Source organism: Martes martes, assembly GCF_963455335.1.
Source record: "Martes martes genome assembly, chromosome: 11".
Classification (NCBI taxonomy): Eukaryota; Metazoa; Chordata; class Mammalia; order Carnivora; family Mustelidae; genus Martes; species Martes martes.
This window is the reverse complement of record NC_137899.1, coordinates 43,033,919-43,058,338: the sequence shown is the minus strand read 5'-3', so window position 1 is coordinate 43,058,338 and position 24,420 is coordinate 43,033,919. Positions and strand designations below refer to the sequence as shown.

General features: G+C 41.2%; 1 protein-coding gene across 1 annotated transcript in view; it reads left to right on the top strand.

Moving 5' to 3' along the window:
• The window catches only part of COL28A1 (collagen type XXVIII alpha 1 chain), a 154,153-nt gene extending 130,905 nt beyond the window's left edge, over nucleotides 1–23,248 (top strand). Inside the window, exons 30-35 of the mRNA XM_080818277.1 lie at nucleotides 5,171–5,207; nucleotides 6,791–7,345; nucleotides 9,072–9,229; nucleotides 19,529–19,730; nucleotides 21,446–21,618; nucleotides 22,977–23,248. Of these exons, the coding sequence (XP_080674403.1) occupies nucleotides 5,171–5,207; nucleotides 6,791–7,345; nucleotides 9,072–9,229; nucleotides 19,529–19,730; nucleotides 21,446–21,618 (1,125 nt within the window). The 3' untranslated portion in view covers nucleotides 22,977–23,248. The remainder of the gene's footprint in view (nucleotides 1–5,170; nucleotides 5,208–6,790; nucleotides 7,346–9,071; nucleotides 9,230–19,528; nucleotides 19,731–21,445; nucleotides 21,619–22,976) is intronic.
• The last annotated feature ends 1,172 nt before the right edge of the window (nucleotides 23,249–24,420 follow it).

Here is a 24,420-nt window from a genome sequence, read left to right as displayed (position 1 = left end):
TAATTGAGGGTTGGTGCTTGCAAAATTACTACATTCATGTTTTAGCTTCAGAAATATGAATTCTTTGACCCAGTTCCAGGTGCTATATAGTGAAAGCACAGCTATAAGCCCAGTGTTGACTTAGATGCATGAGGTAATTGATCTGAACCTGAAGGAAGAGGAACGTCAGGCAGCCTTCACCCAGCCCAGTGGTGGGGTGTGACCACTCCCCTCTGACCCCTGGTAGACAGGGTAACAAGGAGGTGAGCTGTTTAACAAATGATTTCTAATTTACATGATCTTCCACATTTTCAAACAGGGAGAGGGTTCTGTTTCCTGGAACTAGCTCCTTTAGGAAGTGACTCTGAGAACAGCCATCACAGAATGGAGATTAATGTACTAATTCGCTTATTCAACAAAACTTGTGAGGCATCGGCAATCTTTTCCCTATGTTCCCTACACCGCTACAAATAAAGAGCTGACTCTATAAAGCCTTACAGGGTGGGAAAGTTCTAGAATTTCTATAGCAAAGTCTATTTCTTCCTTTCTTGCTGGAAGGCACTACATCTCCTAGAGTGGAGAAGCAATAGGAACCTTCTCGTTTTTCCCCCTTTTGATTTTTCAGTGGGTCATGGTCTGGGGATGCTGATCCTATGTGCTGTGCTAAGCAAATCCAGGCATAAGGGGTGGGAGTTCAGGTAGTGAAGGTAAGACACAAGAGCTGGGCATATAACAAACACTTTTTTTTATGTCCTGTTTGCCTTTTCGTCTTTGTTCTTCCTCACCACAAGTCAGATACCTCCAGATGCCTGTGGAGTATGAAATAGCTACATATACATTAATTCCTCCTCCAAAGTAGCAGGGAGAGTGTCTGTAAAATGCTCAGAGAAGAAATCCCATAGGTTTATACCCTCCCTCCTACCCCAGCATGTGGAGAGGGCCTGCCTTCTTCCATCCATTAATTTGTTCACTCATTTCACCAACATTTTTGGGGTGCATATTCTGGGTCAGGCTCTGAGACAGACAGGGGAGCAGTAGAGATTAAGAGACCGTGTCTGTGGCCTCAAGGAGCTCACAGCCCATTAGAAAGAAAGACAAACTAAGGATGTTCACCCGTCATTTGATAAATGCTATGATAGGAGTTAGATATGTGGACCCAGAACAGACAAAAGGATGTATGATGATGTTTGGGGCCAAGTTAGGCTTTTATCGCTTGAGCAAAAGATTTTTAACCCAGAGGCAGAGATCTTAGAAATGAGGATGTCATTCTGCTGACCTAGGCTTTCTAGATTCTAGAAGAGGGACTAGCAGGGAAGGACCAGTGAAGGAAGAGCGAATTTGCCTTCAATGAGAATCTAGTCTGTGACTGGTTCTGTGTTAGGCTCCTTCACCTCATACCACCCTTACTTAGTACTGCTGGGTGCCCGAGGGCTCAAGTTTTAGAGCGCCCACACAGGACCCTTAATGCTTCTTCTGCCTCACCCCTTCCCCTGGGTGAGGAGTCCTCAGGGCCAAGGAGACTGAGCATCCTGAGCACATGCCTGCTCTATGCTACACGCTGGATACACAGGATCCCCAGATTGCCTGCCTAGGTGACAGCACTGGCCTGCGTGCTTGGGTCCCCCAGAAGGTGGAAAAGGGGCAGCTGTTTTCAGGGAATCTGGACAGAGCTCAGAAGTGAGGACTGTTCACCCCACGAATGATGGCCCAGTCTCTACACAGTGTAGCAATGGTAGGGACAGGTGCGATGAGAAGAGGACAGGCTAGAGGCCATAGCCCTCTCTTGCCCAAGACTCCATGCTAATCTACGTGATAGCTCCGTGAGGTAGGTACTATTATCTCTGCTTCCAGAAAGACATGCTAAATCAGAAAAGCTTGAGCAATACACCTGAAGTCACCTTGTTAGCAAGTAACAGAGCCCTTGTAGCCAGAGTTGGCCTGTCTGGGACCAAATCCTAGCTACTCCCCCATGAATGCTGTTCTTAGAAGGCCTCTCTCCTCTCCCTACTCACATTCTCTCCCTGGTCAAATATATCCCCAAACGACTATCAGTTGTAGTTTCATTCCAGACTAGCAAACTACTCTTTTAGGAAATACCATTGACAGAGTTCAGTGTCACAATAATTCATGCCAAACTGCTTCCAAAAGGCTGTTCCTCCACCTGTCCCTTACATGTTGGCATTTCTCAGCGTCCACCCTCAGTCTTCTTTCTCCTGGTCTTCCAACTCTGAGGCAGGGACAGCCATGAAAGGGGGGATGTACAGTTTGAAAAGGCTAATTTAATATCATAGCAAAGCTGTATGGAGAATGAAAACATACACCTTTATGTCATAAACGTGGAAAGGAATATGTTTAACCAGTGGAGGTGCAGGGACACACAAGTTTCCAAAGACTGAGAAGCTCTGCTCTAGGCAATCTCATCTGCCACTGCTGTTTCCGCAGCCGACTGTAGGCTGGCCTTCCTGACGTCCACCTCCAGTCTGCACTGCTCTCTTGAGCACCAAACCCTATGTCTTACTGCCTACTGGACATCCCTAGCTGGATGTCCCATCAATGCATCAGATTCAGCCACACCCAAGCAGAGCCTAGTGATCTTCATCAGTGCCCGCCCTGCTCCTGTTCCACTCCTCCCTATCTCAGAGAGTGGGCCGCCAACATCTGCCTCCTCTGAAACTCTTTCCTCCCCCATCCTTCCAATCACTCACCAACCCCCTTCATTTTCTCTCTGAAAGTTCCCTCCAGACCAGTCCTTCCTCTCCAACACTACCACCACTCCTTTCTGGTGTCACTTTCCCCCCTGAACTATTTAGAAACCTCAAACCCCTCCATTGGCAGCCATGATCACCTTTTTAAAGTAAAAGTGTGATCAGATCTCTTCTCGGCTTAGGGACTATGCCTCTTCTCACCACGAGGATAAAGTTCACACTCTTCAACATGACACAAAGACCTTCTAGAGTTCATCTGTCTTCCACATTTCCTGTCATTCTCTCTGCCATGTACCCTGTGTCCTAAGTTTATTCAAGTACTATAAGGCACTGTGTTTGTGTACTTTGTGCCCTGCCTGGAATGCTCCTCCCTTTCCCGCTCTGTCCTCCCCAACCTGCTCATAATCCACCTTCTGGGACCACGGCCCCACCCTCAGGCTCTCACACCTGGAATTCCCAGCAGACCAGTGTGGTTCCTTGGCACCGATCCAATAGTATAGCCCTGACAAAGTATTTATTTGTCTACTGCTTACTAGACTATGAATCTTTTGATAGGTATAAATATGATGCCTTCATCATTGGCAAAAATAGCCAAAGTAGTCATTGAGCAATTTGGGAGGGAAAAATAAAACTATTTTAGTCAAGTAAAAGCAAAGAAGAGGAGGAAAAGATTAATATATGTGAGTACTTAAAGCATTTTAGACCTGGTTAGACCATAAAAGCACATTAAAAAGAATTTAAATGCAACTTTGATATATAAATTATTCTTAACAAGTCAATGAAAGATAAACATCTTAATAGAAAAAAATGGACCAAGGACATACAAAGAATTTGCACGTTAGGATACAACGTGGAAATGTGCATGTGAAATAAAATTTAGCCTCACTAAGAATTACATAAGTCTAATTTAAAACAATGTGATATCTTGTTCTATCAAAAGGCAAAGATTATATAATAATAATAACCAGCATTGTGTGTCTAAAATAAAAGAGGTTTTCTTATACACTGCTGTTAGAAGTGTCAGTTACAACCTTTCTGAAGGTCACTTTGGCAATAACGCATCAAGAACCTTAAAACAGCCATGCATCCGACTTCAGCAATCAAGTTTTGCAGAATACTGAATCATACGGGAAATTCATTATGATACAGGGTTAAGTGAAAAACTATAACCATAAACTTGGTGTCTAGTATTTTCTCCTTTCTAAAAACATGATGTAAATATATGAATATATACATTTTCCCTTTCTAGACACATCCTAGTTTCCGATTTATTAAATGCCTCTCTAAATGTGGAAAAACATGACAAGGTGCCCCCCCTCCAAAAGATGACTGTTGACTTCCTCCTTTTATATAATTGTATTGTTTTGAGAGTTCTTTTTATTTTTATTTAATTTTTTAAAGATTTTATTTATTTATTAGAGAGAGAGAGAGGATGCACGAGAGAGAGAGAGAGAGGAGAGGCAAAGGGAGAGGAAGAAGGAAACTCCTCACTGAGCACGGAGCCCAATGCGGGACTTGATCCCAGGACCCTGGGATCATGACCCAAGCTGAAGGCAAATGCTTAACCAATTAAGCCAGGCACCCTGAGAGAGTCCTTTTTAAGTAGCCACTTGGAATCAGTGGCTTTTTCTCGGTTTACAAAACATACAATTTAATTAAAATGCCCTGAGTATTTTCTGTATATGCTTCTGTTAAGGCACATCACCAGCAATGTCATCTTTACCCTAATTCTATCATTATGGATATTTTTTCTTTAAAACCTTACCTTTGCAACTGCTAACTTTTATCTTTTTAGATCTTCTTTAGTTTTGCCTCCTTCCTGTTGAGATTTTCTGGGCTTCTACTAAGTTCATCATTCCGGTCAGCCTCCTGTCTTCGGCAAATACAGAATTCTGTTTCCCAACGTCGCATCCCGGTTATTTGTGAACAGGCTGCCCAGGGCAGGGGCGTATTAGGAACCTGGGGAGAGGACTTGCAAAACTAGATGTCAGTAGAGAAAAGGAGGGAATACAGCACAGAATGAAATCTCTTTTGGCCCTGGTACCTGTCTTGGTTGCTCAGTGCATGTGGGTTAAATTGTGTTAATGTGGGTTAAGCTGATGGCATGCATTGCCCACACTTCTGTATGTAGTACTTTATGGAGTTGGACCCTATCCTAAGAGTTTTGTGTGCGTAGCCTCATTTGGCCTGCACCCCTGCCCTGAGACACAGATACTATTAGGTCATCTAATGCCAAGGTCACACAGCTGATAGGTGCTGGAGCCACAGTTTGAACCCTGGAAATCCGAGCTCTGACATTTCACAACTCAAACACATTTCGGTTATGATACATTCTAGCCACCTTTTAACTTCTGTGCCTTCTATTTTCCTCAGCCAAAGAATAAAAGCAAATGGCTCCACCCTGATTGTAATAAGACATAGCTTTTGTGATGATGGGAAAAAATATTACGGTCATATAAATAATACATTTTCCTTTTGTCCTCCAGAGAGAAGAAATTATCAAAATTATTTTTGAAATATGTGGTAAGACTTGACCGTCAAGAAAAGAACCATTGCTTCAAAATACCACAGCCACTGTGTTGTGTTGGTCGAGATAAATGTGGTCACCCAGGGATACATGGGAGAGCGCTCATGAGAAAGTCTGAAGCTCGTTTGGAAAGTCAATGGGAAACTGAAAGATGTGGAGAGAGGGGCTGTGGGAATCCTGATTTTAAGAAAAGAAGTCCTCTTCCCAGGGTGGTTAGGAGGAGTGAAGATACAGGCCCTGGAGTCTGTGGGCAGCCAGGCCTTTTGTGAGCACAGAGCTCATTTGTATTCAGTGACATTTACCTGAGCTTGGGAAGGAAAAAAACAACAAAGGAAATATGACCACAGGTGCCTAACTGGCATTTGAATCCAGGCTGGCTGGTGATTATGTCTGTGTTTCTTCTGAAGGAAGAAGTCTTTCTGAATTGAGTTTTGAGCACAATTTCTAGAGTGCATTTCAAAGAAAGGAAGACACAGTCAGGAGGTCATTGTGCTTCGTAGTTCTATCTAAATGCTTCTGTGGCTAAATCCGCTAGACTTAAAATAGAGCTAGCAGAAAGAGGGAAAAAAAGAGATTAGCCCAAAGGCAAGAGATTAATAGAATAATGGCGATAAGAGAACCATGGCAGAAACATCACTGTTCTGAACTGGCTTGTCCCCCAAAAGACCTCTGGACTTTAAGAACCCATCTGGGACTCTGCACAGTGACAGGCCAGTTTAGATGTGGCTTCTGAGTTCTGGAAGCCTGGTAAAAATAGCACAAAGTTTCCTCATGATTTTTTCAGGGAAGGCTGTTGGGCAACATGAAGATAAGAATAAACCGATGGAGCCCGGATAAGTCTTATTTCCTGGTAGCTTGAATGATTGCACTGAATAGTAAACCTTACACAGAAGTTGTTTATTAACCAGCATTCTGAGCTCATTCTCCTGAAGAGATGTCATAGTATGGAGGGACTGCTAGCCTCACTGAGCCACCTTCGTCATTGTTGTGAGCAACTGGGCACACAAACTAGAGTTTGGGGCAGCTGTATAGTATATTCTTCTGTATAGTTATGGGCCGTCATCCTTTCCCTACAATTAACCATTCCCAATCCATGGTCATTCTAATGAGCAAATATCAATTTTCACATAAGGATATGGTAGAAGACTAGAAGGTTAGCATTCAGATTCAGATTAAATACAAATGCTGGAAGGATAAAGAGCAAATTGAGGCTAGGGTTTTGGGGACAGGGAAAGCCATGGAATCAGGAAGGCACACATAGGGATGCTGACCCTTCTAAAAATATATTTTTCCTAATCTGAGAAATTGGCACATGGGTGTTTGTTATTTTATCCTCTACAGTGTTTTGGTGGGTCTGTGTGCGTGTGTGGGGGGGTATTTTTGCAATATATTATTTTTTAAAAAGTCAGATATAGAAACCAAAAGAGGGATAGCTGTTAGCTATTAACACTCCCAGAAAGGGAAGGTTACAATTTAGGTCTCTGGTGGTTTGCTGCCCCTTCCACACCAATCTGACACCAATCAGTGACGTTCTGATTTTCATTCGTGCAATGTTTCTGTCTCAACATTCATCTTTCAGGGTGTGGGCCCAAATGCAAAGAGACTCCTCTGGAACTACTGTTTGTGATTGACAGCTCCGAAAGTGTGGGACCAGAGAACTTTGAGATCATCAAAAGTCTTGTGAAGACTCTGTCCGACCAGGTTGCTCTGGACCTCGCTACAGCCCGCATTGGCATAATCAATTACAGCCATAAGGTGGAGAAGGTGGCTCGTCTGACTCAGTTCTCCAACAAGGATGACTTCAAGCTGGCTGTGGACAATATGCAGTACCTGGGGGAAGGCACCTACACTGCCTTAGCTCTCCATGAGGCCAACCACATGTTTGAAGCCGCAAGGCCAGGTGTGAAGAAGGTGGCCTTGGTCATCACTGACGGGCAGACTGATACCCGAGATGAAAAGAATCTGACTGAAGTGGTGAAGAAAGCCAGTGACATCAATGTGGAAATATTTGTGATTGGGGTAGTGAAGAGAAATGATCCCAACTTCGAAATGTTCCACAAAGAAATCAATCTCATCGCTACTGACCCAGATAGCGAGCATGTTTATCTGTTTGATGACTTCATTACCCTGCAAGGTAAGACTCAGCGCCAGGAGAAAGGAATTTATGTTATTCTTCCAAGAACTGCCTCACTGGATTATTTGGCCAAAAATAGAAATCGGGAAGAGGCTAATGAGGCTTATGCCAACACTAAATTGAACACATAAACTCCAGAAGGCAAAAAACATTCAGCATGTATCCAGTTTAGAGAGTACAATCTCTTGTCTTTATTCATTTGCAATAAGTGCTGAGTTAGCCTTGGAGATGATTAACTGGACCATCTCTGGTCAAGAACATGGTTAAAAAGAAAGTGTAGGATCTGGGGTATTGCTAAGCCTAGTTAAAGCTCAGAAAGTGACCTAACCTGCATAAGAGGTGCAGGAAGCCAGCAGCAAGGCAGAAAATAAATCAATAAAAATAAATATAATAAATAAATAATAAATAAATAAATAAATAAAAATTAAATAAATAATAATAATAAATAATAATTAAATAAATAATAAATAAATTAAATAAATCAAAGTGCATTAAGAAGTACATAATGAATGAAAAAAAGTTATGGTATGATTCACAGACCTGTACCCCTGGGGATAAAAATACATTATATGTTTATTAAAATAAATAAAAAAAATTTTTAAAAAAAAGTTACGGTAATCTAAAGCAAGGAGAAACACAGGTAATGGGGATTACTCTGTTCCCGTCTCTGTTCTATTCTCCATTAGCTGCTCTTACAAAATATGAGGCTAATGAAGAATAAACAGGTTGACATTGGGAGTTTATCTTATAGTCCCACATTGTGAATATTCATCTACAGTCAGTGCTAACCGTCCCTTTGCTACTTTGCCGTGTCACATGAGCTGATGTTTCCCAGGGAGGCATTCTAAGACACTGACTCCTCTGTAATTAAAGTGTGGTCAGTATCGCTTCCTAGTGAAACATATTCCAATTCTTTGGCAACTGAGAACTCATTCTGGCAGGGGCCACCCACATCCAGCGAGCTTGGAAAGTAGGTGAAATGTATGCTTCACGTGATTGCAGGCTTCCATTTGGCTCCATCATTCCTTGTCCATCCCTCTGGGAGTAGGGGTTGATGTGGCCTAGCACAGCCCCTCCTTGCCCTCATGCTGCTCACTGCTGGCTGCCAGCCCTTCTGGCTTGAAGAGTAGCATGCCCCGCCCAGAACCTTCTCACTTGCCATTTCCTCTTTCTCCAGGCCTTTCTAATCTGGGATTTCATTTGCTGAACACCCCGCAGGATGACTGGTAGACTTATCAGACAAACCCTATGTCACTGGGCTGTTACCGTGTTACGATGGCCAGAAATATTACACATTTCAGAGACATTATACTTTAATAATTAAACAGCTTTATCATCTTAACCAAAGAAGTTAGTAATTCATCCCAGCTAATGAGGGATATATTTTTGAACTCGTTGGCCTTTGGCTCCCTCTGGAACCAGAGGTAAAGACCCATTATTCTCCTCTTGGGTGGGACCTGCCCCTTCCACGGAGTAGTTCAGTTAGTGGACACTCTGGATGACAAGGATTTAAGTAGTTCTTTTGCCTCCATAGGCTGTTGTACATGATTAAATTCAACTGAATTATTTAAGATGGCCTCTTCTAGATGATCCCCAAAATGCTTTAAAACTTAGTTCACCGAGTGGTTGACCTCAAGTGATGGGAAAATGCTTAAGAAGAGCATGGAAGAGCTCTCAAAACAGGTTTTGCCCCTACTATTTTCCGTTTCTATTTTTCTTTTAAAAGACACCCTGAAGAAAAAATTGTTTAAAAAAACATGTGAGGATTTTGATTCCTACCTCATTCAAGTTTTGGGTTCACCGGCACTTCAACCTGGATTTGGGATATCAGGGGGAAAACTTGATGAATCCACTCCAGAGCCTCAGAAAGAGATTTCGGAGTCTGTAAGTAACTGTCTTGCTTAATTTGTGAGCTTAAAATTATGTATTCTGTCTAATGTCAAAGACCATCTTGGCCTGCCCTGTCGAGAACCAACTGAGAGGAGTGTATTTTCAAGTCCTTGACTATAAATAGTGGTGTTTTTGTCTTCAGATTTCTAGTTCTGAAATAGTACTGGGGCTAGTGAGCATGAATATGAGATTTTTCAATATTTTCATATTTTATAAGTAATCATTTATTGAACATTCCAAATAATATTTTTTATAGTATGCCCTGGCTACCACCGAACAAATTACATACACTAAAATGGATTAACACGACACTATTTGAATCACTCCCTTGCCATGCTCTACAGATCCTTTCATTACTAGGTCACAACTCCCCCTCATCCATCTGGGCCGATGCTCCCTACTTTGCACCCTCTCAAGTTTCTTCAAAGTGTGCACGTGCTCAACCTGCCATTTTCCATGTTCCAAGCCATGGTCTTCCTCATTTAGCTTCCACCTCCTGTGCTCAGAGTGGAGACCGGGTGGGAGGCTCTGCATATGCATATGGTACAAGGTAGATTGCTCGGTTTCAGAGCTCCTCAAGCACACGTGCGTGAGGAAACTACCTCCCAAAGGCATCGAGACGAATGTGACTGTCCCCATAGCAAGCTTCTGGGCACTGACCTCAGGTCAAGGGCAACAAGTATTAGGTTCTTTCAGGTGAAAATTGGAAAGCCTCCCATAATTCCTGGTAAGGGAGTGCCGTGGTCTCTTCCCCACCAATTACAACCCGAGCAGGTCTAGACTGATCTCAACCACGCATATGGAAATCCTCTAGCAAGCAGGCACACAGGAGCCATGGCCTTATTCTGTAAGCTCAGTGAAGTCCCTGTGCTGTCCTTTTATGAAAGAACATGAAAGATTCCTTATGAGCAAGAGCAATAATATTCTAGCATCAGGATTCAGTTAACTGTATAGCTGGACTAAGGCCCTGAGAAACCTCCAGGTGGGTAGCTGGACACAGGACCACTCAGGCATCGGGCCTAGGTTGCCATTCCTAAGGGAATAGACTGTAGGACTCACTGGATTTTGTTATTCTGTCCAAAAGAGGGTAATAAAGTACTATTTGGATTTGATTAAATACTAATTCCAGTTAGAGCAACAGAGTGCCCCTGGATTATACATTGAAATTCACATATACATTCATACCACATGGTCTATTTATATCATGGGTCAGGAAACTCTTTCTGAAAAGGGCCACATAGTACCTTTTTGGGGGGGGTGGGGTGGGGTTTGCAGGTCGTTTCATCTCTGTTGCAGTTACTCAGCTCTGCCTTTGAACTACAAAAGCAGCCACAGCCAACACTTACCTGAACAAACATGGCTACATTCAGATACAACTTATTTCTAGAAACAGATGAAAGCTTGGATTTGGCCCATGGGGTTTGCCGATCCTGGTTATCACTGAGCATTTAAAAGTAATTACAGACAATGAAGTACACAGTTTATTTCCTCCCGAGTATGGAGTGCTCGTGGGTCCTTGCCTGTTTGTGTGACTTATCCCTCTGTCCCTCTCCTACTTGACCTGTCACTTCCTGAAGATTTCCTAGACAAGAGCAGACTCAGGTTCCATCCAACAAGTGGCACTTCAACTCTGAACTCTCCCTATAATCAGTGCATTCCATACAATTGACTAGTATACTAGGGGGTGGTTCTTAGGACACAGTCCCTGTCCAGGAGAAGTCCAGGGCCTCTCAGGAAGATGGATGCACACAAGAATTATTAAGAACTTTAACAGAGCTGTGGACGAAGCACGGGAGATATTGCAATTAATTTCAGAGTCAAGGAAGGCTTTCCAGAAGAGGTGGCATTGAGCTGAGTTTTAAGAGTAAGTAGGAGTTTCTCACGACAAAAATAAGGAGAAGGGTATTTCTAGCAGAGGGAACATGTAGGCAAAGGGGGATTCCAAAAGGGATGGCATTTCAAGACACTAGGAAAAGTTCAGTCTCACTGGAGCCTAAGGTGTGTGCGGCAGGATGGTGAGGGTCACGGCTGGACGGACAGTCGGCGGACTAACTATACATGCTTCCCAGGCCGTGTAAAGGGGCTTGAACTTCATGTGTAGGCCAGGCAGCCGGGAGGAAGCAGGAGTTTCTAAAGCGAGGGTCATATGGTCATATTTGGTTTGTGGGAGGAGTAACCCTGTAGTAGGGTAAAGGATACATAGGAGAAAGACAGGAGACTGGGGCTGAGCTGTGAGGTCTTGCAATAGTCTGGGTAGTCAGAACGAAAGCAGGTGTGGACTGGAAGCCACTTCCGGGGTAGAATGAACAGGGTTTCGTGACGGGATGGGTTGGAGGTTAGGGAGAGGTCAGCTAGCCGGGTTTCTAACTCAGATTTGGAGTGAACTGAAACACCATCTGCTGAGATGGAGATTAGAGGAGGCAGGGAGGCATTATTTTGAAGGAAAATAATGAGTTTGGTTTACACCAGGTAAAGTGAGGGTGCCAGGGACCTCCATGGCGCTCATGACACGGCATGAGAAGAAGCCTTGCCTCTGGTATCATGACACATGAAGTTAGATAGCGCCGGGAAACGAGCGATGTTAACAGATTATGACAGATGGAGCATTCTAGGAGCTTTGGAGGGGAGGGCACAAGAAAAGTACATCCAAAATAGTTTGGATTTAGAACACCAAGAGCCACATAGAGGGAAACTGAGCCCCCGCTAGGTCTCCTCGGGTGCCTCTGAGATGGCAAAGCTTACAATGGACTTGAGCTTCCTGGATAACCCTCATCTCCAGAAGTTCTCACCCCGGCTCTCTCTGCAGAAGCGCCAAGGCAAGATTGAATTTTAAACAGCGAGTGTTCCTGACAGATTTTAGTCTGAACAAACATATATGCACCGATAGTCACAGTTATCTCTGTCATATGTATGACAGAGTGTCTACAATGTAGACACACAAATACAAAAACATACTTACATACACACCTTTATCTAGAAGTATGATTACAGTTTCCAAACACATTAAGTGAATCTCTCCAAACTTTTCAATTCTCAGTTTTTCCCCAAGCCCACCCTAGGCAGTACTGTAAAACAAATCATCTCAGAAGTCCTAGGAGTCCTATTTCCCTTACTGTGTCTCCCTTTCCTTTCTCTGTTGCCTCTGTCACTCCTTATGGCATCTAGCGCTGGCCTTCCTTCTTCGTCATCTTTCTATGAAATCTGTTCTTAGAGAAAAATCTAGTTATTTATACTTTTGTGTGAAATCTAAGTCTGTGGGTTTCCACCTCCAAGGACTTACATATTAAGCATTTTAGTTTATCGTAGAATGAACTTGAGGTTCACTAAACATCTGTGCATGGGTATGTTGGGAAATACAGAAAGCAGATGGATTTCCCAGCTTCTACTAAATTCATAACTCCTTGGTAACCCCCTCCTCTATTACTCTTCCAGGCCAGTCTTGGGAAGCTAAATATGCACATCCATTCTACTCTGTTCTTCTCCTGAAATCTCAGGACCAGTAGTACTTGCTTTGGGATTTGTAACATTCTACATTGTTACTAATTTATGTATATACCTCAACTCTCCTAATGAATTCCCTGAGAACGTGATCTGTGTCTAATTAAATTGGTGTCCCACTCATGACTTAAAATGTGTTTCATCTTTCACACAGTAGATGCTCAGTAAATACTTAGTGACCCAATGAGTCCTATACCAAATGATAGGCTAAAAGAGAAAATTTTCCTCGGTGAAAGGCATCAATTATACTGTTTTAAAAAAAATCCTTCTCCTTCTGGGTTTAGCCAGTTAGGTTAAGATTTCTAAGATATAAATGGGAGTGGGGCAATAAAATCAAGTAAACACCATTTAGTCAGACTAATTGGTTATATCCATTAATGGTCCATTAAGCAAATAAACATATCAATTTCCTACTCAAAATAACTTTTTGTCATTCTAAATACATTAATAAAGTCATGGCAGCACACAGGTGGTTTGTTCACTGGAACTTGTTTCTTGTAACAACATTCTAGATTTCTTTTTCCAGTTGAAAGAATAGGAAGGAAAGAGGCCCTGTCTACCTTTTCCATAAACTTCTTTTTGTATTATGAAAATTTGTTCTCTGATTGCAAGTAACTTAGATAATTGGCCTCAGAGACATATTCCTCTTGGTGGAAAGGAGGCTGTGGGGTTTCTGTGCAGTGATTCCACAACAAGCCAGTGAAGGGGAGAGTGAAGTGAGTATGGGAAGGGTCCCTGTGGGCAGCTCTGCACCAGGTGGAGAAGGTGGTGGAGGAAGTGGGAAGTTGTGAGTCTTCTCCTTACCTGTGTTATTATCAGGATGGAGGAAATGTACACCTTATTGATGTAAATGACAGGAATCGAACACAGCAGGCTGTCTGCTGGCGTCCCACCCTCTCTATGTCCCTCTTCTCAGTTGGTAAGACCCTAACCCTGGTCCCCATGCCACCTGCCTCATTTCTCCCCTCCTGTCATTATCACATAGCTGCTGCAAGTTCTTTATCTCATTTTCACTCTTGCTGGCTCTCCCATGTCTCACCCTCCTTTCCCTGCAATATCTACTCATTCTTACTTCACTCCGAGATCTGTCTAGAGAAGCCCATTTCTGAAATGGGTTCCCCTGGCAAGGTTTTAAAAAAACGAGAGCCCCAGACAAGCTCTGCCTTGATACTGGAACTGGATGTGTCCCTTGTGTCCCTTCATCCTAAAATATGACCATAGGCTCTATCCTCAGTTCTGTTGTGGTAACTTTTAGTCTCCCGCCTGTGCTCTGAGGCCCGTTCTTCTCTTCTGCCTCTTCCAAAACTCGGACCTTGCTTCGTTGTCATGCCAATATTTCCTTTCCTGCCAATATTTCTGACTCCTTCCCTATAGCTAGTAAATAAGCTTCAGATCTAAAAAGATCCTTTAACCCTCTCTTAGTTCGTGTCCCTCTTGCTACTATCCTTTCTCTATCTTTTTATAATAAAATTATTCCATAGGCCAGTCTCTGCTGTCTCTGCCTCTTTGTCAAACACACACACACACACACACACACACACGCACACACACACACATACACACACTTTCCTTTCTTCCCTCTCAACTTCCTCAGTTCCCTTCACTTGGGAAAACCTCTGACGTTAGGCTACTGCCTCTGATATGCCACTGAAACTCTGCTGGAAGAATGACCAACAATACCCTAATTGCCACATCCTTATTGCTGTCCTCTTATTTTCTCTTTTAATCAAACACCACGCCACTCCTTTCTCTGGTTTCGAGAGTCCTCTTTCTCCTTGTTCCCCTCCCAACCACCTTAGCATTCTTTCTCATTTGTTTCTGGTGTTTCACTTTCTCTGTTTACTCCTTAAATATTAAACTCTTTACTTTTCTAAGGTTGGCCCTTAGCCTTCTTCTCTTCCCTATGTTAACAACTCTCCAATCTGCCTCCCCAGTTCAGACTTTTCTCCTGGACCCCACATTGGCATTTTTGATCATGCGGATCTTATTCTGGGTGTTTCGCAGGCATTCAACATGAAATGTGTTCACAATGCAACTTCTCCTGATCGCCTTCTGTAGAGGTAGAGTCCCACCAGGCACCTGGCAAGAAACCTGGAACCTAGAACCTGTAGTTCTAGTGTTACTTTGTCTTCCACACTTGTTGGTATTGTCGTCTTTGGTCTGTTTTTATCATCTCTCTATCCATGCCATTAACTCTTTTCTCCTCATCCATCTCCATCCTCTACTATCTGAGACTGAGGTTTGATCATTTCTTGTCTATATTAATAATATGGTCTCAAAACTCTTGTCCTATCTCACTTTTCTACAAGCTTTCCTGTTTATTCATTTCTTGTTGATAGCATCATTTCATTTCATTTATTTTTTTACTCTTAAAAATAACATCATTGAATTATTTCTCCTATATATAATTCCATTTTGTCCGAATTACCTTTAAAAAACCTGTGTATAATACAATGGCATATATTTTAACTAGGTATTAAGCCTCCATGACAGTACATTAGGAAAAATAACAAAAACATTTGAGTACATCTGTACTTTCTCCTAATATCCTGTTGAAGTAAAATTCTATGAGTTGTCCAGTCATACTCTACTCATTCTTAAAGGAAATATCCTATTCACATTTGCTCACTCACTCTTGCTGAGATAAAATTCAAGTCCGCGTTTTTGTGTCTTCAATCTGATGCTCCTCCCCCTTCTCTTCTCTCCAGAGGCAGTGACTGTGGTGTGCATTCTGCCAGTCAAGTTTGGGACTGCTTAGATCCCACTTTTAGAGATAGAAGTCATGTTAGGGTCTAGTTTTTTATTTTAAAACGATGACATAAAACCTAAAGGAATGGAATAATTAATCCAAATTCCCCTCTTATAAGCCATAAGAGACTCTTAATCTCAGGAAACAACCTGAGGGTTGCTGGAGGGGAAGGGGGGAAAGGGGATGGGGTGGTTGGGGGATGGACATTGGGGAGGGTATATGCTATGGTGAGTGCTGTGAATTGTGTAAGACTGATGAATCACAGACCTGTACCCCTGAAACAAATAATACATTATATGTTAATAAAAATTATTTAAAAAGTAATAATAAGTAAATGACACAACCATACTGTGCAACTACTAAAAAAACAAAACAAAAAAAAAATTAAAAAAACAAAGTCCCCTCTTTCCTTCTCTCTCCCTCTAGTCCTTTCTGAATTTATCTAGTGGCTACTATTTGCTGGTCTATGCTATAAAGATTTTTAGAAAGAAGACAGAAAGGAAGGTAAAAAGGAGAGAAAAAAAGGAAAGAGATGAAAATGGAAACTGTGGCACAGTTTAACTTCTTTTATCAGGGAGGTGATAGTTAACATGTATGAAACTGGAAATGATAGACAAATAGTGCCGGAGTAAAGGCTAACTTCTCTATGATTGCGGGCCAAACAGAGCCTTAGGACGTGCTGTGCACTAACTGGAAGGAGAACCTAAGTACTGACTGGGTTACAGGGCAAAGTCTCGCCCTGGGGGGATGGTTGACTTTGAGGGTCTGAGGCAGAATGAAGAGGAAGGAATGAAAGGTCATCACCTGGTGTGCCGGGAATCACCCGGTGTACCGGGAATCACCCGGTGTGCGGGGAGGTTGTTCATGTGTATAGGAGACAGATGGTGGATGGCCTTTGTACCCGCATTGAAGAATTTCTCACCTTTCAAACTAGTACTATCCCTCTTTGCATTCAAAATAGCTAGTAAATGTCTTTTAAGAAAAGACACTTAACTGGTGAGAGTGGAAATTGTAAGATTTTTCTGGAGAAGACAATGTCTTCAGAAGCCTCAAATATGTGTGTTCCTTAATCCAGCCATCAGCCCAGTGGTTTCCAACAGGAAAAAAAGAGCAAAGAAATTGAATGTTTAAAAAAGGGTATTGTTGTTATATATTTAAATATAGTTATGTAATTACATGGTATTTTATGGTCACAGTAAAATATATGAAACCATAAATCTGAACACTACAGCATATTTTTCATTTAAAAATTTAAATGAATATTTAAATTTAAATTTAAATTTAAATAAAAAAATTTTCATTTAAAAATCTGAACACTACAGCATATTTTTCATTTAAAAAAATGCATGTAGGAAACAAATTGAGGTAAAACAGATAAAGTTGAATATCAACAATGATTATTTCTGGGAGATGGGATCCCTTGTGATTTTTATTTTCTTCTTGTTGCTTGTCCAAATTTTCTAAATTCCCTTAATGAATGTTTTTGTATTAAGAAAATTATAAAAATGGCAAATCATGGTAATTATACCTTTGTTTAAATAATCTGAGATCTCATGTAACCAAAAGATAAAATTGTTCTCCTTTATGAAAAAAAAAATTTTCACTTGTGCTAAAACCTGAGGTAGCAATAGTAGTTAAAATTCTCAAATGCCATGATCGAGAAAGCAAACACACACTCCTAAACTTACAAGAGGTCAAGAGTAGCTTATGAGGCCTTAAGGCTTGAACAAGGCAATTTTTTTTTTAAGATTTTATTTATTTATTTGACAGAGATCACAAGTGGGCAGAGAGGCAGGCAGAGACGAGGAGGGGGGCAGGCTCCCTGCCGAGCAGGGAGCCCAATGTGGGGCTCAATCCCAGGACCCTGAGATCATGACCTGAGCCAAAGGCAGAGGCTTTAACCCACTGAGCCACTCAGGGGCACCAAGGTAATGGTTTTAAGGCCAAGGTAATTCCTTGAAGAAAACAGCTGTCTGGTACACTTCCTCAAAGGAATCTTCTCACCTGACAGGGTACCTAAATTGTAGCCTCATAGCTGTTGGCTTTTTTATGTTTGATAAACTACTCCTTAGTCAAGCTTTTTTTTTTTTTTTTTAGATTTTTTTTTTTTATTTATTTATTTGACAGAGAGAGATCACAAGTAGGCAGAGAGGCAGGCAGAGAGAGAGGAGGAAGCAGGCTCCCCACTGAGCAGAGAGCCCGACGCGGGGCTCGATCCCAGGACCCTGAGATCACGACCGGAGCCGAAGGCAGTGGCTTAACCCACTGAGCCACCCAGGCGCCCCTCCTTAGTCAAGCTTTTAACTTATTTTTTCCTTAACAAAATATGTGCAAGCAAATGAAACAACACCAAAAAAACCTGTATTTCTTTCTTGAAACAGGCATTTCTAAAATTTCACCGATAGCTTACCAATGATTTGGGACAAGTTCTTCAATCATTTGGAGCTTTAGATTCCCCTATAGGAAATGAAGTACTCACAAAACTTTCCTTTAGCCTTCAACTTCTTTTGTTCAATGATGATTACAAAAGCTCACATTCAAATCGATATACAGTACACACAAGGTCATTCTCAAAGAACGAGAAATGCCAAGTGGCCCACAGTTTTACCTCCATTTGTCCCAAAAGTTGAGTTTTGGGGCTAGTGAAAAGTCACGACTGTATTTGAATGAAGTGCCTTTCTATCAGGTTGATGACCGGACTAGTACCAACAGAAATGTTTACTTTTATTTACCTGGTAGTACTTTAATCATTGTAAAAATCTGCACACATGAGTGACAGAATTGATTAGCCCTTCCTCACGCATGCATGCACGTGTGTGTGTGTGTGCGTGTAGAGAATCAAAAGCACAGTAGCTTAGCAGATCCCGAAATAATCATTGTTGATATTCAAGTGTGGTTTTACCTCAATTTGTTTCCTATGTGCATTTTTTAAATGAAAAATATGCTGTGGTGTTGGGGGTTTTATTTATTTTTTAAATTTAATATATTATGGTTCCATATATTTTACTGTACCATAAAATACCGTGGTGACAGCTGGCTCTGGTCACAGGATGATAGGATGATAGGAACTACAGGCAAGAAGGCATCAAAGATGACTTTACATAGTTCACAGATTTGCCTATTTAAATAATTAAACAAAAAGGAAAAAAAAAAAGAGGGTCTTGAAAGGATAAATGACCATCCTGTGCCAAGACCAAGATAAACGATTGATTCCATTCCCTGTAGCTTGATTCCATTCCTTGTAGGGAGCCAAGGGAAAAAAGGTAAAAGAACTTAATTGGCCCCATGAAAGATTGACCTTGTCCCTGGCAGCGGTAGATAAGAATAACTGACTCGACTTTTTTTTTTTTTTTTGAAGTAAAATACCTTTTTTTCCCTTGTCTCATTAGGTATCATAAATTTTGATAAAACATGGAAACTTGAGTCCAGAAAACTTGCTTTTGAAACTATATCCCTTTGTTCCTTAGCTAACACACGTTTCTAGAACTTCTTAGGAGCCAAGCATCCTGCACCATTGACATTTGCTGGAGTCCAGATAGTAGAATGAGATGAAAAGTGATTGCTACTGTTTTTATTTCAGCTGTCTCTGCTGCCCCCATTCCCAAGCTCAAAATCAACTGAGAGTTTGTTGTAGATATTTTGGACTATATTGTTAATTTCTCTAGTGTTAATAAATGGAGAAGGAAGGGCTATTTTTTAAAAAAGGTCAAAGAAGCTAGTGGCTATTTCCCCTTCCTCATGCCAGCGACTATGAAAAAAAGATTAACTACTCCTGAGCTCATACCTTTCATGCCCTGCATGTGGATCTCTCTGGAAGGCCCAGCACAAAAGCATCGGTGCCTGGCAGTGGGAGGGTCCATAACTTGGGTACTCGGCAATGCATGATGTAGAAGAGGGGCATCATTTCCTGAGCTTTGATTGAAATAATATTGGAGATTTGGGGAGAAGAAGCAGTGCTGAATTTTTCCTTAAATGTTCCCTAAAGCAAACTACCTTTTCTGACTTGATATCACCAGAAACAAAAATGTGATTTTTTTTCCCCGTAGGTCAGTGTCTCTGGAGCCCAGGACAAAGAGAGCGAGTCTCCAGAGCCCATCTGGGCTGACAGCCAGATCACCAGCCCTTCACCTGAGGCCACTACCACCGAGGGGCCATTTCTTGGTCTCCCTGAGAATAGGGCAGAGGGTCTGGAAACTAGAATTCTGAGCCCCATCTTGGACTTCCAGCTAGAAAAGTTGGTGCGCAAAGGTAAGAGACACCTGCCAATCAGCTGCTGTGTCTACAATGTCAAGGCCCAGAAAGGGCGGGCTCTTATATCTCATTCAGAAGGAACATGCTTTGACTTTAAAGAGGGAGGACAAAAAACACTTTTCATTTTATTATATGTCAAATTAAAACACTGGCTATAGAACAAATTTGGTCAATAAAAAATTTTAAAGTTCTTATAATGTTTATTGTTTTTTAAAATGTAAATGCCTTTAGATAGGCTTGTGTTCTCATTTTCCCATAGCCTACCACTCCTTGTTGTCTTACACGTGGCCTTGACACATGCCAACATTTGAATTTTTTGACCTCTAGATTGTAGAAGAGAAAAAAGCTAGAATCTAGATTCCCTCTCCTCAACATATGGTCTATGGAGTTACTATCTATAGATATTAATCACTATATACAGAGTCTCTGAAGGACATGCCAGAGAGACAAGATCCTTGCCCAAAAGAAGTTCAGAGATCAGCTTGACAAGTTACACAATATACATTATTTAGTTATTATTTTTAAGAGTGGAGATAGTGAAAGTCTACTGCTTTCCATTTGGTCTAAGGAGTCTTCAGAGGAGAAGTGGACTTGAAGGTTAGTTTTAGAAAACAAAGGAATTGAGATATGCTCCCTGTCTCGGGAAGCGAATCTGGGAGATGGAGAGAGGACTTGTTTTGTTTGAGAAATGAAGCTTGCAGCACATAAACTCTCACAGAACACAAGTCTCGGGCAGCAAGTACCTATTTGGTTTTTGTGGCTTTTTTCACCTTGGAATTACTTCTTCAGGTAAGGAATACTAATCAAAGCACAAGGAGGACCACGAAATAAAAAGGGATTTAATGAATGGCTTTATTATTGTAGTTCTCCTTTTTGTTATTTTTCTTTACAGTGGAAGTATTTCTTAGATTTATTCATAAATAGACATTAAAAGCTCATTTTTTAGTGTCCTGTAGGAACAGCTCTTTTTAAAGAATTTTTTTTTTTTAATTTAGAGAGAGAGTGGGGAGAGTGACAGAGGGAGAGGGAGAGAGAGAATCTGAAGCAGACTCCCTGCTGAGCATAGAGCCCAACACGGGGCTTCATCTCACACCCTGAGATCATGACTTGAGCTGAAATCAAGAGTTGGACCCTTAACCGAATGAGTCACTCAGGCACCCCAAGAACTCATCTTTTAAAAAGAGGATTGCGATATAAAGAGAGCCCTTCATTTTATTTATTTATATTTTGGTAACATAAAAGGGTTTTCCTTTTTCAGTAGGCACAATTACATGTGATCACAGTGGCACTTCCTATGAACATACTGGGAATGAATGTGTACAGAAGGCTGGGATCATCTTTATTCCAAATGTTGATCTGGTTTTAAATCAAGTCCAAAGTAAATGAAGAAATTCTATTTTTCTCTTGACTAATTCCCTCAAGAGTATTAGCTAATGAAGGCTCACCGTACTATGCTTCCAGGGAAATAAGCACTTTTAATAAGGTTTCATGAAGATCAAAAACCTTTATGTTTTCAAAGGAGCACTTAATGGTGACGTGGCAGGTGGTGGAGGAAGAATTTTAGGTATCAGGGAACCTGTTTTAACTTGGAACCACATTTTCTTCGTTGGTGCATTAGGGTGCATGGGGAATAAACTTCATGAAACTCTCACTTTTCATCTTTTCAGGGAAAGAGAAACCTATAATAATATGTTACCCTTTTCTCACTCTAGATCCTAGATGCTTGGAAGCCCTGAAGCCAGGAAACTGTGGCGAATATGTGGTTCGGTGGTATTATGACAAACAGGTCAACTCCTGTGCCCGCTTTTGGTTCAGTGGCTGTAATGGCTCAGGAAACAGATTCAACAGTGAACACGAATGTCAAGAAATCTGCGTTGAAGGATGAGTAAGTGACCCAACCCCTAATGAGTCAAGGCTGCATCTCTATCAGCAAACCTAAAAAGAACCTCTATAATTTCAACATATTCACCCAATACAAATAAAACAGCATATTTGAGTCTATACTGAGTACTTATAATTTATAAGCATAGTTGTATCCTTATAACTACCCTAGGATATAGGTAATAACTATTGTTATCAGCAAAGAAGCTGAGGTTCTGAGAAGTCCAGGGACTCCTGAACAGTTACCCACCTAACAAGGAGCATAAGAGGGGGATTTGAGTCAGGGATGTATAACCTCAACACACAAGGTCTAGCTACATCACAGCCTGTGATGTGGTTCTGACGGCCATTAATTCTTATTCGATGCATTATGTTGGATTAAACTCTTGTCCTGTCCTAACCTCCTCATCCTGGCCAACCTCCAGTCCCTCTCACTGGCCTCAGGCCGCACCCACTTACAGCCCTGCCTATAGCAAAGGAGACGGTAGGGAAGCATTTGAGTTTGGGAATTAGAAGGGATGGGAGCATGTCTGTGCATAGCAGGTGGTGAGATAAGAAAGACATCCTACTTGGGGGAATCCCAGCAAGATGGTGACTCTGGGAGATGAGAGGCACTGGAATGGGAGTGAGGTGCTGAGGGTAGTTAGATTTTTGCCCTGCCAGCTGTGAAAGGGATAGAGAAACCAATCTGAACGAAAATTACTTAACTCAAATTTATTAACAATTATTACTCCCCGTTCCTCCAACATGTTTGGTAACAAAGGCTTTGTTGTGTGTTTAAACTCCATATGTAAAACAAAACTTGTAATTTAAATATAGGAATTCTTTCCACCCTTCCTTTAAAATATGTAAGTGAGACTTTCAATGTTAGGGGGCAGAATGAGAAGGCACTTGATAGCCAGGCACTCCTTGAAGCCCACATCCACTCTTAAACAGGGTATTTTTTAAGAAATATTTTATTTATTTATTTGACAGAGAGAGAGAGATCACAAGTAGGCAGAGAGGCAAGGAGAGAGAAAGCGGGGGAGCAGGGTCCCTACCGAGCAGAGAGCCTGATGTGGGGCTCAATCCCAGGACCCTGAGATCATGACCTGAGCCGAAGGCAGAGGCTTTAACCCACTGAGCCACCCAAGTGCCCTAAACAGGGTATTTTAAAGACAAGACTTCCAATGGAAAATGATATTTCCATTCCAAATATATTTCCACCATATTGAAATACAATCCAACAGAGTAACAGAGAATTGGCTCTGTCACTTTATAACAATTTTGCAACATCCAGCCAGGGAAGATCATTAGCTCTGAGATGTGCTGAGATAGCATTTGTGTATATGACAGCTTCAACACACTTTTTTCTTCTTTCAGGCCTATGACCCTCATTCAACTTTGACAGTACAAAACAGGGCACTCAAGGAAGAGGGAGCTGGAAGAACAGCCATCTGACCAAACCAATTTTGTGTGGCTTAAGATTTTATTAGGTAATATTTGGTACCACAAAAGAATATATGCAATATACTTGTAAGTTACCAAAATGATAATAAAATTAAACATCAGCGAACATATCACAGCGACAGTGAACCAAACACATTCAATTCTGTTGAAGTTTCCTGTGTGGACTTTTCCAATCCCAGTCCCCCGTTTACTACCAGGGATAACCCTTCTTGAATTTTGTGTTTACCATTTCACTTTGCTATTGGGTTTTTATATATTGGATTTTTACATGGAAAATCACATACATCTCTATGTTGCTCTCCACAATACATAATCTTGCTTATTTTAGACCTTTATAAAAATGGGGTCATATTCTAGTCTTCTGCAACTTGCTATTATCATTCAATGTTATCATTAATCCATATGTTCTACCATATCTAAATGTATTCCTAAATAAGTTATATCATTTAGCTTTTTTTGAACTTTAGAAAATTTGTTTCATAAAATTCTTTGCAACTTGGTGTGTCATTACATTATAATTCACACATGTCCATTTACTTTCAAAGTTGTTTCATATTCATGTGACTATATCACAACATATTTAACCATTGCCTTGTGTATGATTTAATTGTTTCTATTTAATTTTTCCCCCTAGTCCATCAGTGTTGCTGTGAATGCTCTTAGATAGTTTTGGGTGCATGTGTACTAGTGTTTGTCCAGAATATATACCCTAAGGTGGAATTGTAGGGTTGCAGGACATATAAACATTCAAAACTAGTATATTATACCAATTTTTTCCCAGACTGTTTAAACCAGTTCATTACAAAGTCCCACCAGTTGTATATAAGAATTTCTATTATTTGATATTCTTGTCAACACTTAGTATTGTCAGACTTCTTCATTTTGCTAATAGTGGGTATAAAATAGTATTTTATTTTAAACTGACTTTCTCTGGAGGCATCTTAGCATATTTGTTTACTCTCTGTACTAAGGCTTCTGTGAAGTGTTTATTGGTATTTGGAGAAGATTTTTCTCTTCTTTTTCTTTTTTTAAGATTTTATTTATTTATTTGACAGAGAGAGATCACAAGTAGACAGGGAGGCAGGCAGAGGGGGGGGGGGAAGCAGGCTCCCCACTGAGCAGAGAGCCCGACGCGGGGCTCCATCCCAGGACCCTGAGATCATAACCTGAGCTGAAGGCAGAGACTTTAACCCACTGAGCCACCCAGGCACCCCTGGAGAAGATTTTTCTATTGGATTGTTTGTCTTTTTCTTATTGAACTTCTGGTGTTCCTTATAGATTTCTGAAATTGAATTCCTTGATTATTATTTGTGTCCTCCTATCTTTGGGATTGATCTTTTTATCTTACCTTTCTTTT